At 40.4% G+C, this 17,994-nt stretch overlaps 1 protein-coding gene across 1 annotated transcript in view; it reads left to right on the forward strand.

The window, feature by feature from the left end:
* ANO6 (anoctamin 6) overlaps positions 1 to 17,994 on the forward strand; it is a 224,646-nt gene that overhangs the window by 41,173 nt on the left and 165,479 nt on the right. Inside the window, 1 exon segment of the mRNA XM_005655713.3 lies at positions 10,302 to 10,364. Coding sequence (XP_005655770.2) covers positions 10,302 to 10,364 — 63 coding nt within the window.

Consider the following 17,994-nt stretch of genomic DNA (forward strand, 5'->3'; position numbering starts at 1 on the left):
TCTTCAGAGCAGAAAAGAGATGTGTGAATTACCCAGCTCTTAGAACCCTGTCTGGGCAAACCCACTGTCCTCCTCCTCTGCCCCTCTGGACAGCTGTAGTAAACTCTGTACATAACCTTTGTTCTAGAACATATTGCATGATGGTGTTCTTATTAATACTCTTTTCTTTCATAAGGCTGGACTTGCTTATGTTTGAATACCCAGCATTTAGCACTGGACTCAGGACATATTTATCGAAAGAAAGCACTTGAGCTTTCTAGCCTGAAAGTAGTGGGGTTCATAGTTCAGCCTGCACAAAGGAAACCCCAGACAGATGAAGATTTTCCTTATCCTTTGCTTGGTTCCTCTCCTCCTTTCCCCAGGGAGGCACTCAGGTTCAAGAGCTAACCAAGGAAGGGAGCAGATCTTCTGCAAAGATAGGAGCTGCCCTCTCGAAGGGAGGGATTTGGGCAGTGTCGAAGCTGATGCAATCTCAGAAGGTTGGTTACGGCAAAGCAAAGGACAAAGGTTACAGAAGCAGACGTGGAGGGCACTGTTGGTCACACTTGGCTCTGTCTCAGGAGCACCCAAACATCCCCATCAGTTGCCCAAGGTCAAGTGACTTCGGAAGCATCATGATCAGTTGTATTTTTCCAAAGCTCAGTGCTGGGATGTAAGGGTCAGGCGCTTGCCTTATGTGAAGCACAGCCCTGCTTGGGGATTCACAGAATCCCCTGCTGACAGTGTGGGCTCAGGGGAGCCATAAGCATGTTTAAGGAGGGATTTTAAAGTGGGAACATTGAAGAAGGAAGTGAAGGATGGCTTCATGGTTTCAGGTGTATGAAGGACAGAGAATGGTGATTAACGTTTTCCTGTGACTAAGGAATAATAGCCAGGAGGACAATTGTTTTGAACTGTTATTGTGAGGACCTCTGAATCAATGGCATAAAGTAAAAGGCTGTTGAAAACCTATCGTGTTAACTTTGGGAGTTATAGACGGTCATTTTTACCTTCAAGTCCTTTACACTGTTGCTCTCCCAGACTAGACCCTCAGTCTAAAGAAGAAAAGGGAAGGAAACCAGTGATACTGACTATCTACTGAGTACAAGCTCTGGGTTTTCCTACATCTCAGATTTGCAAACAGCGTCCCCTTTAATATCGAAAAGGGCAGGTATTATCATCCCCATTTTTTCCTGGGGAAACTGAGGCCAGAAGCATTCCAGATGACACATGTAGGTGGCAATCCTAGGTCTATGTTATATGTCACTTCAATCCTGAGTCTGCAGTTCCAAAGGCCTTGCTTCTAAATCATCTGTAGATGTGATGAATCTAGTGTTGACTGAGGCTGTCTGGATGCCTCATTCTCTATGAGGCGTTCTAGACTGGCCCGTCTCGGGTCTGGAAAGCCTTCACCTCTGAGAACAACTGTGTGTTTGATCCAGTTGGGCACGTCGATATCCAAAACAACCATTTCTTGCCATTTCTCAGCCTGGACAAAACCTACTTATGGAGCAGCAAATCCGAAAGGCATGCTTTCTAGCATAGCGAAAAAGGAAAACAAGAAAAGGACATTCCAATATAATAAAGTTAAAAATTGGAACTCCAATGGTGCGCCTTTGGGTTGTCTCCACAGGGAAGGCGAGCATGGATAGTATGCAGTGTACAAGCGCATCAAGGATCGTAGCAAGGCGAACGAGTCCCATCCACATTAAACCTGTCAGTTACCAAACCTTCCTCTCCCTGACACCTGCTGTGCCCAATAGTTTTCTGATTGTGTTACACAGTCAGTCTCTGTATCTGCAGATTCCACATCCGGAAACTCAACCGACGTGGAACAAAAGTATTACCTCCCCCCAATATTTCCATACAGTTCCAAAAAGCAAAACTTGAACTTGTCATGAGCCAGCAACTATTTACAAAGCATCTACTTTGGAATAGGTATTATAAGTCACCTTGAGATGACTTAAAGCATACCGGAGGGTGTGCCCAGGTTATATGCAAATCCTACACCATTTTATATAAAGGACTCGAGCATCCAGAGTTGGGGTAACTGCAGGGTCCTGGAACCAATCACCTGCAGATGCCAAGGGATGACTGTAAGTGGGCCACTAGAAGTATCTTGGAAAAAAACAGATAATTGCAAACAAAATAAAAGCCATCCCTGATTCTACTGCTCAAAGATAAACCAAACACAAATACCTTAGTGTGCTTCTTTCCAGCCTTTTAAAAATGCAGAATTTTATATAGGTTAGAAATAGCATCCCATCTTTTCACTTAACTTGCCTCCATAAGCATTCCCTAATATTTACTTTTCATTGTGAACATATACAGAACATAAAATTGACCATTTTTACCTGATTTTAAATGTACAATTTAATAACATTATGTACATTCACTCTTCTCCATCTTCAGGACCTTTCATCATTAGCATTGCTTATATTTAAAAAGCTTAGAGTTCCCTGGTGGCTCAGTGGGTTAAAAATCCGGCATTGTCACTGCTGTGGCTCAGGCAAAAAAAGCTTAACAGATCCCATTTAACAGTTGCGTGATACTCCATCAGACAGAAATGACATGGAAGCCTTTGCTCGCAACATTGAACAGGTACTTATTCTCTCCTCACCGTGAGACAGACTTCATGGCTAAGGCGGTGAACAAAACTTGGTCTTTGCCTCCAGGATGTTTTTTAAAATATTTATTTTATTGAAGTATAGTTGATTTGAAGTATTAATTTTTGCTATGTAGCGAAGTAATTCAGTTATACATACATATTCTTTTTCATGTTCTTTTCCTTTATGGTTTATCACAGGATACTGAATATAGTTTCTTGTGCTGTGTAGTAGGACCTTGTTGTTTATCCAGTCCACATATAATACTTTGCCTCTGCTAACCCCAAACTCCCAATCCATCCCTCCCTCCCCTCCCTGCTTCCCCCTCGGCAACCACAAGTCTGTTCTCTGTGTCTGGGAGTCTGTTTCTGTTTCATAGATGAGTTCATTTGAGTCATATTTTAGATTCCACATATAAGTGATATCATATGATAATTGTCTTTTTCTGACTTATTTCACTTAGTATGACAATCTCTAGATCCATCCATGTTGCTACAAATGGCATTATGTCATTATTTTTTAGGGCTGAGTAGGATTCCATTGTGTGTATGTACTACATCTTATCCATTCCTCTGATCATGGAGTTTAGGTTGCTTCCATGTCTTGGCTATTAATGAGTAGTGCTGCTATAAACATAGGGGTTGCCTCTAGGACCTTAAATCTGGTGAAGAGATTGTCCATAAGCAGGCAGTTTGAGTCCTGTCACAGGGCTGTGGAGTGTATAGGAGGAGAGCCTAACTCAAGGTACCATTTACGTAATCATCCTTTGATTGTTGCAGATCTAGCTTGTAGCAGATTAATTTGCTGTCATAAGTGATACTGTGAGATAATTGTGAGTATAAATATTTGTTCACATTTCAGATTCTTTTATGAAGATTAGGAAGAGTGGAATTATTGGACTCCTTGTTCTAACAGGGCAGTGTTCCATTAGAACACCGGTTATTATTATCCATGGTTCTGTTCTCAAGGTCAGGGGCTGCCACCATACGTTTTCATGGCCTAGGACACTAAATGAGCTGTACTCACTTTTATATAAATGTGTGTTTAACTTACATTTGGCAAGATTCAGCTTTGGGGCTGAGTGAAGAGGTGCTCCAGCTGGGAAGTGCGGGGGAGGGCAGAGGCAAAGAGATCCTGGCCAAGGTAGACGTTGCGGCTCAGGTAATGTTGGAATTGTCCAGCTGTTAGTACCCATTTCCGAGGCCTTGGTTTGACAAATGCTCCAGGGTTGAACTCCCTGTGAATGCTGACAAATTTGGTTCCGTTCTGTGAAACTCAACTGTGCACTTGAAGTCCACTATGCAATAAAAGTAGCCGATTTAAAAACAAAAGTACCTGTCATCTAAACAGAAACTACTGGTCTACTCTCCAAGCTGCAAGAGACTTTTGGGTATCATTTCATACTTCCCTGTTCAGATAACAGATGAAGACTCTGAGGCTCAGAAAATTTAAGAAACATTCAGAAGGAAACCAGTTGGGTGGACAAAGAAGAGAGGTTAGAACTCATTTCTCCTAATTTGTCTGGTAATTGCCGAGACCAGCTCAGCAGGATGGGGCTGAAGAACGGGTATTGTGAAACTTAAGGGAAAAAGGTAACATAAAACAAGACACAGAGACATTTATCTTAAGTAAAGGTGGGAACCGGGGGACTCAAGGTCTCAGGGACCAAGAGCGCTGCCTCAAGGAACCACACTGCCTTGATTGTGCTCTTGAGATGACGTCAAGTGAGGAGGGGGTTGTAGGTGCAGGATATAGGGGTTTTTTTTAAAGTTATTTTAAGTCACATAGCCGGTTGCTGATTAAGCTTTTATTCTGACCTTTAGGCATTTAACAGTCATTAGCATTTGATGAAGCTTGGCGTCAACTATCTATGCATAGCATCTAGAGAATCACCTTAGTGCTTCTGTAGAGGGCATGCCTAGGTTTGCACCTCAGTTCTCCTCGCTAATGCATATCTTCCTAACGACCCCTCATAAACCCCTTGGTGCCTTTGAGGCTCCTCTTTCTTTTGTTCTTTAGAGGACATATCATGCTGTGCAAACGGAGTGCCAATCTGCACAGGTCCAGCGTGCCTGGACCAATGCATCATGTCCTCATTCAGCTGACCCTATGAATGACGTATGCCTTTAGGTCTTTGTTCTTAAACTTAAGTCATTTACCAGCACTGTGACTGTTTTTCAAGCAGGAAGATGGGGTAAAGTAAAGCAGGACACGATGGAGTTTTCAGCAAAGCGGCTAAGAAAATACTGTAGAAACCTGTCTCGTGACAGTAATCACCCTATTACCTGCCCCATGTTGTCTTGGCCTTTGTTCTTCTCCTTGTAGGAATTCTTTTCTTCCCACTTGTAAATTCATGATTTTGTTCTCTGCTGTTTTCCTCTAAGATGTTACACACTTTCAGTTTTGAATACACATATCTTCTGGCTAATATTTATCTCCAGTCATCGCATGATGCTGGTGTGTTTGCATTCCTTTAGTGCTAATTGGTTTGACTTGCCCACTCCTTTCTTCACCTTGGCTTCATTGTTTATTGGAAGGTTTCTCTTAACTCTAGCAAAATAAATCAGCCCTTGGCTCCCTCTGGGATAGTCCTTTGGGGTAATTTTGGTGGGTTCTGTTTATTTATGTATTTAATTTGTCTTTTTAAGGCCACACTTGAGGCATTTGGAGGTTCCCAGGCTAGGGGTTGAATCAGAGCTGTAGCTGCCGGCCTACACCACAGCTCACAGCAGCGCTGGATCCTTAACTCACTGAGCAAGGCCAGGGATCGAACTGGCGTCCTCAATGGATGCTGGTCAGATATGTTTCCCCTGAGCCATGATGGAAACTCTGGGTTGTGTTTTTTTAAAAAGTTAATTTTCAGAAGTGATATACCCTCCATTGAGATAGTAAATGTGGAACTCTGGTTCAGGACCAAAGAGTAAAAAGATTTTAAATAGATCGTGTATATTATGTGTAGGGATATTAGCATGATCTCTGCTGTATTAATTTCTTAAAAAATTTTTTATTATAGTTGATTTACAGTGTTCCCTGTCACTTTCTGCTGTATAGCAAAGTGACCCTGTGATTTATATACATTCTTTTTTTTCACATTGTCCTCCGTCATGTTTCATAACAAGTGATTAGGTATGGTTCCCTGTGCTATGTTGTGTTAATCCCATGTTGTCTGATACATAAAGGGCTAGTTGATAAAGCTTTGCCCATGGTGTGCAAATACTTCTTTACGCCTAGTAACTCTTCTTTCTAAGGTCAAATTGCCAAAAAAAAAAGTTAACATTGCTTTGTGTTAGACGAAATGCTATTCTTTCAGTAATGCTTCATAGCTACATAATGACTCTAAATATAGGGCTGTGGGCCCTCTGATAATAACTAGAAAAAACGAACTTAAAAAGCCGGAGCATCACATTGGTCTGAGCCTGCCGCCCCAATGTGAGGTGATTATTATGCAATTGGAAAATCCTGTAGCTTAGATTCTAAACAGTTTCCAGCAATCAGTATCTCAAAATAATTGACAGAGTTATCAGGTTCTTTCTTTTATGAGAGGAACAATTCCTCATTTATCTTAAGTCTTTTATGTTAGCAATTCCATCTTTAATTAAAAAGGCATTGGCATTTTCACTATGAAAATGTTTTCTCTGGATTTATGGCTGAGTCTCTTCATTTAGTGTTTCAAAACTGATAAGCATTAACCTACAGTTACTTTTATGCAAAAGCAACTTTAAAATTGATTTTGGGGTGTCTTGATTTTATTTTATATATTTATTTATTTTTTTAGGGCTGCACCCATGGCATATGGAGGTTCCCAGGCTGGGGATCGAACTGGAGCTACAGCTGCCAGCCTACACCACATCCACAGCAACAGCAACGCCGGATCTGAGCCGCATCTGTGACCTACACCACAGATCATGGCAATGCCAGATCCTTAACCCACTGAGGGAGGCCAGGGATTGAACCCACCACCTCATGTTTATTAGTCGGGTTTGTTTTCACTGTGCCACAATGGGAACTCCTGGAGTGTCTTGATTTTAAAGATCGTTCAGGCATCTGGTCTTCCGACATTGGGTCTCCTGTATTGATGTATTAAGTTCTGGAGAACTAAGGAGTAAGTACAGTACACTCCACTTCCAAAAAAGGTGATCGCTCGTTACCATCCTCTCTTTAAGGGATTTCTGCACCCAAGGAGACATGCTGTGGCTCTGCACCACACACTTGTTCTCTCAAGCATTTTATTCTCTTTGATGTGGATTAATAATTAAAGTCATATAATAGGGATTGTATTTTCTTTCTTTCTTTCTTTTTTTTGTCTTTTTGCCTTTTCTAGGGCCGTTCCCTAACCCACTGAGCAAGGCCAGGGAGTGAACCCTCAACCTCATGGTTCCTGGTTGGATTCGTTAACCACTGAGCCACGACAGGAACTCCTGGATTATATTTTCTTAATTGCTTACTGTCAGGCCATGTGTTATGTCCATGTTATTATTCACAGCAGCTCTGTGAAGATAGGTAGTGTGATGCCCATTTGATAGATGAGGCAGCTGAGACTTTCCCAGTGGATCACTTGATTAACCTTTTGATTGACTGATTCTTGTCACTTCCCTACCACCTCTAGTCCGTTCTGCATCTGTGCAGTCAGAATGCACACAGTATTTAATGGCTAAGTTTGCTGTCTTATGTGGGTACAGTTCCTGGCACCCCCAAACAACTACAATAGTAACATCAAAGATTGCTGATCACAGATCATAATGACAAATATAATACACATGAAAAAGTTTGAAATATTGTGAGAATTATTAAAATGTGACACACAGACATGAAGTGACTAAATGCTGTGGGAAGAATAGTGTCAGTAGACTTGCTCCATGCGGGCTTGCCACAAATTTACAGTTGGTAAAGAAAAAAACATATCTGTAAAGTGCAATAAAGTGAAGTGCCATACAACGAGATATGCATGTACCATGTTAGCGTGCTAGGGCTTCCACTCAAAATGCCAGACCGGGTGGCTTACACAACAGAATTTATTTTCTCGCAGTGCTGGAGCCTGAAGTCCAAGGTCAAAGTGTCACATGGCAGATTTGGTGTGTTCTGAGGCCTCTCCCCTTGGCTGCAGGCGGTCACCTTCCTGCTGTGTCCTCACATGGTCTTTCCCCTGTGCCTGCACATCCCCGAGGTCTCTCTGTGACATATTTCCTGTCTTAGAAGGACATCAGAAGATGGGGGGAGAACCCACTCTAGCAGCCACATCTTAACTTCATCATTTCTTTAGAAGCCCGTTCCAAATACAGTCACCGTCTGAGGTACTGGGAGTTGGGCTTCAACATAGGAATTTTGAGGAGACACAATTCAGTCCATAATAGCTGTTTTAAAAAACATTCATCTGTTTTAAACTAGAGAGAGACTAGTACAAAGAAGAAACCAAAAATAGCCTTCAGGCTAATGCCTATTATTTAAAAGTGATGGGGTGGCGGGTACATAAGAAGATAATTCAGGCTGTATTAAGAGTATAAGAGAAAGACTGACACTCTCCTAGCCCCCTCCTGCTACACTCAAGCAGCTTCTCTAAATGCATTTACACAAATGTTTACTATCTAGAATCCAGGAGCATTTTTTCCTCATTGTCTTAATGTATCATACTGAGTACAGATCTCTTTAGCTGCATGTGCTCTGGATTAGCCTTCTTTTAAATGGCTACATCGTATTCCATTGTGTTTGCACCTGAGTTTAATTTAACTCATCACTTACTAATGGGCATTTAGGTTGTTTCCAGCCCCCACAACCCCCTTATAAATGGTGGAGTGGCGTTTCTTTTAAATACCAATTATGGGAGGAGTAGTAACAGGCTACTTACTTAATAACTGGTGTTTGATTTTGGTGAAGACAGCCTTTGTTTTCCACCTTCCCGTTTATTGGTTTTTCACTGGAGTTGTTGTTGTTAAAAGGTGTTTGTCTTTCTTCTCCTCCAGTCTGGCTCCTTCTGGATAATGTGAAAGGCGGGGTCCCTGGGCGGCTTGCGCTCATCTCCGTACAGCTGGCCCCCCTCTTCAGGGAGAAGGGCTCCCGGAGGCAATAGGCATAGACTATTTTTAGTTACGTAGAATAGTTTTCCTTGTAAGAATTGCTGTTTTGGTGTCCATGACGACCCATGAATCCCTTCTGGCTGCTTTGACCCTTTGGAGGGGGGCCAGCTTTCTCATGGAATATGAGCAGCCTTGCTGCTAAACAGGATTTACAGCTGAGCCCAGGATGCCCAGTGTGCTCACGGGATTTGCAGACCCTTGGAGCTCCCAGCAGCATCTCCCAGATGGAGCGCCAGGCAGTGGCCTCCGCCCTGTTCCTCAGGCCCTCCCTCCGTCGCCGGGCCCAGCCTCTTCGCTGCAGGTATCATCTGGCATTATTTTATAAGCTGTGCCACGGTGCAGATGTTCTTTTCTGAAGAATTACTTTCATTTCTGACTCATTTCAGGAAACGAGGCCATCTATCAGAGGTGTTCTTCATTTCCAGACCCCTGGAGAGTTCATTTTCTCCTGGGTTTTCGAACCACATGTGGGCAGTGCTTTATGTACCCAGATGTGAGAAGTGGTAATAAAGAACAGCTCCCTTCTTCAGCAGCCCTTACTTCCCTAGAGAATCCCATGAGAGGGTCCAGAGGTAGCTTGTGCTCTTATTAATATAAATATTTCTAAGGCTTTGGTTTCATGATGCTTATAGACATGCTGTGTGTATGAGTCTGGTGCAGGAAAAATATGATTTAGCAACAGATTTAAAAGGTAGTCTGGAGTGTTTCTAATTACTGTTTGTTGAGTTCACTGTGGCCTACTAAGTGGATTTAAGTAACCTTGAGGGTAGGGAATGTCATGTTCATATTACAGTGAACCATGCAAATCAGATTCTAAGTATTGCAGAGCACACGCCATGGAGTCCTTTTATAGATGTTGTCGTCTATGGATTTTTAAATTTAGAACTCTGAGCATTTCAGAATGGATATTTTCTACCTGCATCAGTATCAATTATGCACATGTCTAAAATCAACCCTCTTGTGTGGTGTAACTCTCTTTCAAATCCATCAGTGGCTTTGGGCACTCGGTTCTCTTTTTAATTTGACATAAGCATTCTCATTCTTCCGGGAGAAACAACGGGCTTTCCTTCCCTTTTCCATCCTTTACTGGCCTTATAGGAAACTGAAGTTGTGAGAGGGCCTGGAACCATGGTTCTCAACCTGTGCTATCCCTGGGAATCAGCCTGGGGACTTGTTTCAAAAACACCGATGCTTGGGTCCCATCCAGAGAGATGCCTGCTTAATTGCCTAGGATGTGCCTTCCCTGGAAGGATGTTATTGGGCGCAGAGGACTGAGAACCACAGGCTTGAGTGTTCTCAACCCATAGTGCACAGTAACAACTCAGCCTGGGCCACGTCATCTGAAAGGCTACTGCAAGAAACACTGATGCTCCACCAATGAAAACCACAATTCTAGGGCAAGGATCCAGGATTGTTAGAAAACTCCCAGATGATTCTGAGGCATATCAAGGGGTAAGGTCGACTGACAGGAACTAACTGTCTCACATCACAGATGCAGAAAAGGAGAACTAGAAAGGTCAGATCCTGGTTGTTGCAAAAGCACAGCTGGGACTCCGGTCCGATGCCTCCGGTTGGCCTTTCCACTGCCTAACCTGGCCCCCTTATATCTGTTTGTTGTATTTACTAATACCTCCTCATCCTTCAGGTGATGTTCCTGCCTCCAAGAGGCCTTTAATGGCTCCTCCCACTCTCCTCCCATCCAGTCTGGGTAAGATGTCCTTCCTTTATATTTGAACAGCACCCCTACTTAGCGGTCTCCTCGCACTGTGAGCTCTAGGACAGGCCCATATCTTCCTCGTCTTTTCAGTAACTTGCTGGCTTGTCGTGGGGACCCAGATAATATTTGTTGAAGTTCCCTTTTTATTTACCAGTCAGCCCACATGGATTGTTAAAAATAATCCACTCCTGTATGTCACCTTTTGAAGGTAGCTTCCAAAAGCAAATTGTATTATTACATGACTACTGCCCACTGTGCTATGGGTCAGGATCTCATACACAAGGACTTCCCAGCCTTGCCTTCTAGGAGAGAGAGTTGAGGGGGCAAAAAGTGTATCAAGGGGATTTTGATGACAAAATAATGAAAGCAAGATGTCTCTGATCTTACACGTTACTCAGGGTACTTATAGTATCCAGGGACTTTTGAATAACATACCTAGAAGTGTGTGTGTGTGTGTGTGTGTGTGGCGTTCCCGATGTAGCTCAGTAGAAATGAATCTGACTAGTACCCATGAGGAGGCAGGTTTGATCCCTGGCCTCACTCATTGAGTTAAGAATCTGCTATTGCCACGAGCTGTGGTGTAGTTTGCAGACACAGCTTGAATCTGGTGTGGCCGTGGCTGTGGTACAGGCCAGCAGCTGCAGCTCCAATTCGATGCCTAGCCTGGGAACTTACATATGCTGTAGATTTGGCCCTTAAGAGAAAAAAAAAAAAAAAGTGCATGTGGCATCAGTGAAAGGGAGCGGGTGCCATTACCCTAAGGCAAAAGGAAAATAATGCTTTTTCATAAAAATATGTTTTAAGGACTAAGTTATTTCCTTTATCCTATTTCATGTATAACTGAGCAACCACATTGACTAGCAGAGCTGAACTAAATCTTTTGGCTTCTCTGGATGAATATGTTAAAATCTTTTCAATTGATTAAAAAAGGAAACTATCAAGAGATCAAGATGGTGGGGCAGGAGGACATAGAGCTCACCTCCCCCCCCACAGACACAGCAAAAATACGTCTACATGTGGAACAGTTCTCATAGAAAACCAACCAGAAACTGGCAGAAGGTCTCTTTCACAACCAAAGCTGCAAAAAAGATCCCCACAAAACTGAGTAGGACAACAATAGTACAAGGCATCAGGATGGGACCTGGAAAGGATCTGTAAAGGAGGGAGTGTCTGCACAGGCAAGCCCTTGCTTTGCACAACTCCCCTGGGACTCTGCTGGAAGGCTTTCAGGGACATGGAGGGAGCTAGAGTGGCCTGGATTCTGCTTGTGAGCAGTGCGTACATGCTGGCTTACTAGCAGTCAGGGCAGAGAGAGACTAGCCCTGAAACTGTTGACTGCAACCTCACTGCACTTATAAGCCTCAAATGCCTGCCAGGTGAGGCTACTAGTCTGTGCAGCAGCTAAGTGCTGAAACTCTAGTGGAAGGACCCAGGGGGAGGACTTGGGATAGCTGTGTAGAGACAGTATGGAGGGCCTGGAGTGTGGTCCCTTGCCTACCACAGGGACAGCACAGGTCCCAGGCCACAGTACAGCCACCTTGATTCCTGCAGCCATAGTTCTCTGGTCCCCTATGCCAGCTTAGCACCAGGCCTAGGATGAACATAATAGATAGAGGAATGTGAACTTAGCCTGATTTTGGGCAAAACCTTTGACACCTGCATGGGCAATGCATAGATTCACTGTAACCACGTGGACCTCACTTGCTTTAGGGCTAACCTTCTTGGGGACAGAGCATATATTTAAGGGTAATGGAGCTTTATCAAACCTGACTTGGACTTCTGCTTCAAAAAGTGGGTAGCAGACTTCACCACTGCTAGGGCTGTGTTAGTTGTGGAGCAAAGGAAGCACCACCTAACACCTGGTGTTGAATCTGGACACCAGAACACCAGTCACATCCCCTCTCAAGGGGCTAATGCCCAGAAGAGTATGAGAAAAGATCTGGCAAGCATTCATACCAAAATCAGCTCTCACAGCAAAAATATTGGAGTCAAACAATCTACACAAGGATGCTTCCACATAAAAACATCCCTTGGAAAACAAAGTAGATCATTATTTCTCCTAAATTCATAGAGCAGAGACATATAAGTAAAAAGAAAAAGAAAATGAACTGCTGACAATTAAAAGAACAAGAGAAGTCCCCTGAAAGAACAAAAGTGAAGCAAACTTCTCCAGTCTACTTGATCCTGAGTTCAAAAAGGAGGTCCTAAAATGCTTAAGGAATTAAGACACATTATTGACAGAAATGCAGATCACCATGAGGAGCTAGAAGCTATATAAAGAAGAAATAATCAAAATTAGCTCAGTTGCTGACATAAAAAGTGATCTAAAAGCAATGAATAATCCAAACTATTACATTTAGAATGGATAAACACTGAGGTCCTGCTGAATAGCACAGGGAACTATATCCAATCCCTTGGGATAGAACATAATGGAAGATAGTATGAGAAAAAGAATGTGTGGGTATATATATGTGTGTATCTATCTATCTATCTATCTATCTATGACTGGGTCACTATGCTGTACAGCAAAAATTGGCATCCTGTAAATCAACTATACTTTAATAAAAAATTAAAACATAAAAATAAAAGCAATGAATAGCAGACTAAATAATGCAGAAGAATGAACATGTGATCTGGAAGACAGAATAATGGTAATCACCCAATCAGAACAGCAGACAGAAAGAAAAATGGAAAAAAAAGTGATCTATGGCATAATGTAAAATATACCAACCTATGCATAATAGGGGTCCAGAAGGAGATGATAGAGAAAGTGAATCCAAAATGTTTGAAGAAATTATGGCTGAAAACTTCCCAAACCTAAAGAAGAAAACAGATATCAAGGAATAGGAAGCATAGAGGGTCTCAAAGAAGATGAACCCAGACAGCACCACACCAAGACATGTCATAATTTAAATGGAAAGAGTTAAATGGAAGATTCTAAGACCAGCAAGAGAAAAAACCAATGTCAGTTGCAAGAGAATTCTCATAAAGCTAACAGCCAATTTCTCTGTGGAAAGTTTACAGACCAGAAGGGAGTGCCATGAGATAGTCAGAGTCCTAAAAGGAAAAAACCTGCAATCTAAGATACTCTACTCAGCAAGATTATCATTTCAAAAGAAGGAAAGGTAAAGAACTTCTCAAACAAAAACTAAAACTATACAGCAGCGCTATACCTACCCTAAAGAAATATCATAAGGTCTTCTCTAAATAGAAAAGAAGCAAGACTCTACAAGGAAGAAAAAAAATCACAAAAGGGAAGGCAAATATATAAAAAGATTGAAGATCACTTAAATAAGCCAGTATATAAATTTTTTTTTTGAAAAACCAGTTATAACCACAGATAGCAAAAGGGTAAAAATTAAGATGTAAAAAAAGGACATCAAAGTCACAAAATGAGGCGAGTAAAAAAAATGTAGATCTTTTAGAATGTGTTTGAACTTATATGACTCTCAGACTAAAGCAAGTAGATACAGTTATGGATCAATATACTTGAAAACCAGGATAACCACAAATCAGAAACATACACAGATTGACTAAAACCCAACAGGAAGGAACTCAAGCATAATACAAAAGAAAACCATCACTCCACAAAGGGGGCGGGGAGGAAGAAAGGAATCAAGATGAACTACAAAATCAGCCAGATAATAAAATTTAAAAAGGAAATAAGTACATACCTATCAATAATTTAAATGTCAGTGGATTAAGTGCCCTGATCATAAAACACAAAATGGCAGATTGGATTAAAAATCAGGAACATACAATATGCTGCCTAAAAAGACTAGCCTCAGAGCAAAAGACATGAAAATTGAGGGGATGGAAAAGAATATTTTATGCAAATGGAAATGATAAGAAAGGAGGGGTAGCAATACTCAGAGGAGACTTTAAAGCAAAGTCCATAAAGAAAATGCAGCAGGATATTATACAATGATACTATGTTGAATAAAAGTCATGAGAGTGGGCATCTTGTCGTCTTCCAGATTTTAGTGGGAAGGCTTTCAGCTTTTCTCTGTTGAGTATTATATTGGCTGTGGGTTTGTCAGAAATGGCTTTTATTATGTTAAGGTATGTTCCCTCTATACCCACTTTGGTAAGAGATTTTATCATGAATGGATGTTAGATTTTGTCTAATGTGTTTTCTGCATCTGTTGAGATGATCATGTGGTTTTTGACTTTTCTTTTGTATGATTTTAATTGATTTGCATATGTTGAACCATCCTTGTGATCTTGGGATGTATCCCACTTGGTTGTGGTGTATAATCTTTTTTATATGTTGCTCTATTTGGTTGGCTAAAATTTTGTTGAGAATTTTTGTGTCTATATTCATCAAAGATATTGGCCTATAATTTTCTTTTTTGGTAGTATCTTTTTCTGGTTTTGGTATTAGGGTGGTGGTGGTTTCGTAGAATGTCTTAAGATTATTCTTTCTTCTTCAGCCTTTTGGAAAAGTTTAAGAAGAATGGGTATAAATTCTTCATTGTATGTTTGGTAGAATTTGCCTGTGAAACCATCTGGTCCTGGATTTTGTTTGTAGGGAGTGTTTTTACTACATATTCAATTTCATTTCTAGTGATCGGCCTATTCAATCGATCTATTTCTTCTTGATAAAGGATCAATACAAGAAGAGGATATTATACTAATTAATATATATGCACTCAATATAGAAGCACCTAAATATATAAAACAAATACTGACAAGGAGAAATTGACAGGAATATAATAATAGCCAGAGACCTTAACACTTCACTAATATCAATGGACAGATCTTCCAGATAGAAAATCAATAAGACAGCAGTGGTCTTAAATGAAACAGTAGACCAGTTGTGCATAATTCATATCTGCAAGCTACACCATCCAAAAAACCCAGAATACTAATTCTTCTCAAGCCTGCATGGAGCATTATCTAGGATAGACCACAAAACAAGCCTCAACAAATTTAAAAGCATAGAAATTAATTTCAAGCATTGTTTCTCATCATGATAGCATGAAACTGGAAAACAACTACAGAAAAATAAACAGGGGAAAAACAAAACAAATAGAGACTAAAGAACATGCTACAGAACACCAGTGGGTAAGTGATGAAATCAAAGAAGAAATCATAAAATACCTCAAGACAAATGATAATGAAAACATAAGCCCACAAATTCTATGGGATGCAGTAAAAGCAGATCTAAGAGGGAAGTTCATAGTGATATAGGCCTTCCTCAAGAAACAAGGAAAATCTCAAATAAATCACCTAACCTACCTCTTATATGACTTAGAATAAGAAGGGCAAACAAAACCCAATGTCAGTAGAAAGAAAGAAAGAAATAATAAAGATCAGAGAGGAAATAAATAAAACCAAGATCAGAAAAATTGAAAAAGTTAATAAAATTAAGAGCTTTTTCTTTTTTTAAGATAAGCAAAATCAACAAACTCTTAGCTAGGTTCACCAAGAAGAAAAGTGCATAACTAAATAAACAAAATAAGAAATGAAAGAGAAGAAATAACAACCAATAATGCAGAAATACAAAAAACCATAAGAGACTACTCTGAACCATATGCTGACAACTTAGGAAAAAATGGACAAGTTTTTAGAAGCATACAGCCTGTGAAAATTGAGTCAAGAAGAAATAGATAATTTGAACAGACAAATCACTATAAATGAAAAAGAACCTGTAATTAAAAAAAAAAAAAAAATCCCTGCAAGCAAAAGTTGGGGACCACATGGCTTCACTGGGGAATTCTACCAAACATTTAAAGAGGAATTTATACCAGTCCTTCTCAAACTGTGCCAAAAGATTGAAGAGGAGGGAACACTCCGAAATTCATTTTATGAGGCAACCATCATCTTGATACCCAAACCAGACAAAGACACTACCAAAAAAACTTACAAGTCAGTATCTTTAATGGATTTAAAAAAAAAAAAAAAGAGACATCCTCAACAAGAGTTCCCTGGTGGCTCAGTAGGTTAAATTTCAGGCATTGTCACTGCAGTGGCTCAGGTTACTGGTATGGCATGACTTCAGTCCCTGGCCCGGGAACTGCTCATGCTCTGGATGCAGCACCCCCCCCCCAAAAAAAAAAATCCTCAGCAAAATATTACCAAACCAAATCCAACAATATATAAAAAGGACACTATGATCAAGCTGAATTCATTCCAGGATGCCAAAGATGGTTCATCATATGCAAATCAATCAATGTGATACACCACATTAACAAAAGACAAAAATCATGATTATTTCAACACATGCAAAAAAAAAAAGCATTTGATAAAATTCAACATCCATTTATGATAAAAACGCTCACCAGAGTGGGTATAGAGGACGCATATCTCGACATCATAAAAGCCATTTATGACAAACCCACAGCCAACATAATATTCAATGGTGAAAGCTGAAGCCCTTCCTCCTAAGTTCAGAACAAAACAAGGATGCCTCCTCCCACCACTTGGAAGTAGATGTCCACATGGTATTAGATGTCCTAACCACAGCAATCAAACAAACAAAAGAAATGTATCCAAACTGGTAAAATGCCATTATTTGCAGATGACATGATACTCTATACAGAGAACCCTAAAGATGCCACACAAAAACCATTAGAACTGATAAATTCAGTATGTTAGCAGGGCCTAAGATTAATACACAGAGATCTATTGTATTTCTTTAATTTCATTATTATTAATAATGAAATATCAGAGGAAGTAAAAGAAATCCCATTTAAAACCGCATTAAAAAATACCTAGGAATAAACTTAACCAAGGTGTGAAAGACTTGTATCCTGAAAATGACAAAACATTGGTAAAGGAAATCAGAGATGATTGAAAGAAATGGAAAGATATCCCACTCTCTTAAGTTGGAAGATTTAACATTGTTAAAATGGCCTTACTACTCAAAGCAATCTATAGATTTAATGTGATCCCTATCAAAATTCCCATGACATTTTTCACCAAACTAGAACAAATAATTTTAAAATATATGTGAAACCACAAAAGACCCAGACTTGCCAAAGCTGAAGAAAAAGAGCAAAGCTGGAGGCATAACCCTTGCAGACTTTAGGCAACACTATAAAACTATAGTAATCAAAAGAGTGTGGTATTGGCCCAAAAATAGCCATATGGATCAATGGAGCAGAATAATGAATAATGAGCCGAGAAATAAAACCACACATTCATGATCAATCTATGACATAGGAGGCAAGAACATACATGGGAGAAAAGACAGTCTCTTCAGCAAGTGGTGTTGGGAAAGTTGGACAGCTACATGCAAATCAATGAAATAGAACACTCCCTCAAATTATACAAAAATAAACTCAAAGTAGTTTAAAGACCAAAATATAAGACATGATACCAAAGAAGTCCTAGAAAAGAGCATAGACAAAATATTCTCACACATAAATCGTAGCTGTATTTTCTTAGGTAAGTTTCCTAAGGCAAAAGAAATAAAAGAAAAAATAAATAGGACCTAATCAAACTTAAAAGCTTTTGCACAGCAGAGCAAACTATCAATGAAGTGAAAAGACATCCTAGGGAATGGGAGAAAATATTTGTGAAGGATGTGACCAACAAGGGGTTAATATCCAAAATAAACGTGCTCATACAACTCTGTATAACCCCCATCCCTGCCCCCCCCCCACAAAATCTGATC

The sequence above is a fragment of the Sus scrofa genome, chromosome 5 (genome assembly GCF_000003025.6).
Source record: "Sus scrofa isolate TJ Tabasco breed Duroc chromosome 5, Sscrofa11.1, whole genome shotgun sequence".
Classification (NCBI taxonomy): domain Eukaryota; kingdom Metazoa; phylum Chordata; class Mammalia; order Artiodactyla; family Suidae; genus Sus; species Sus scrofa.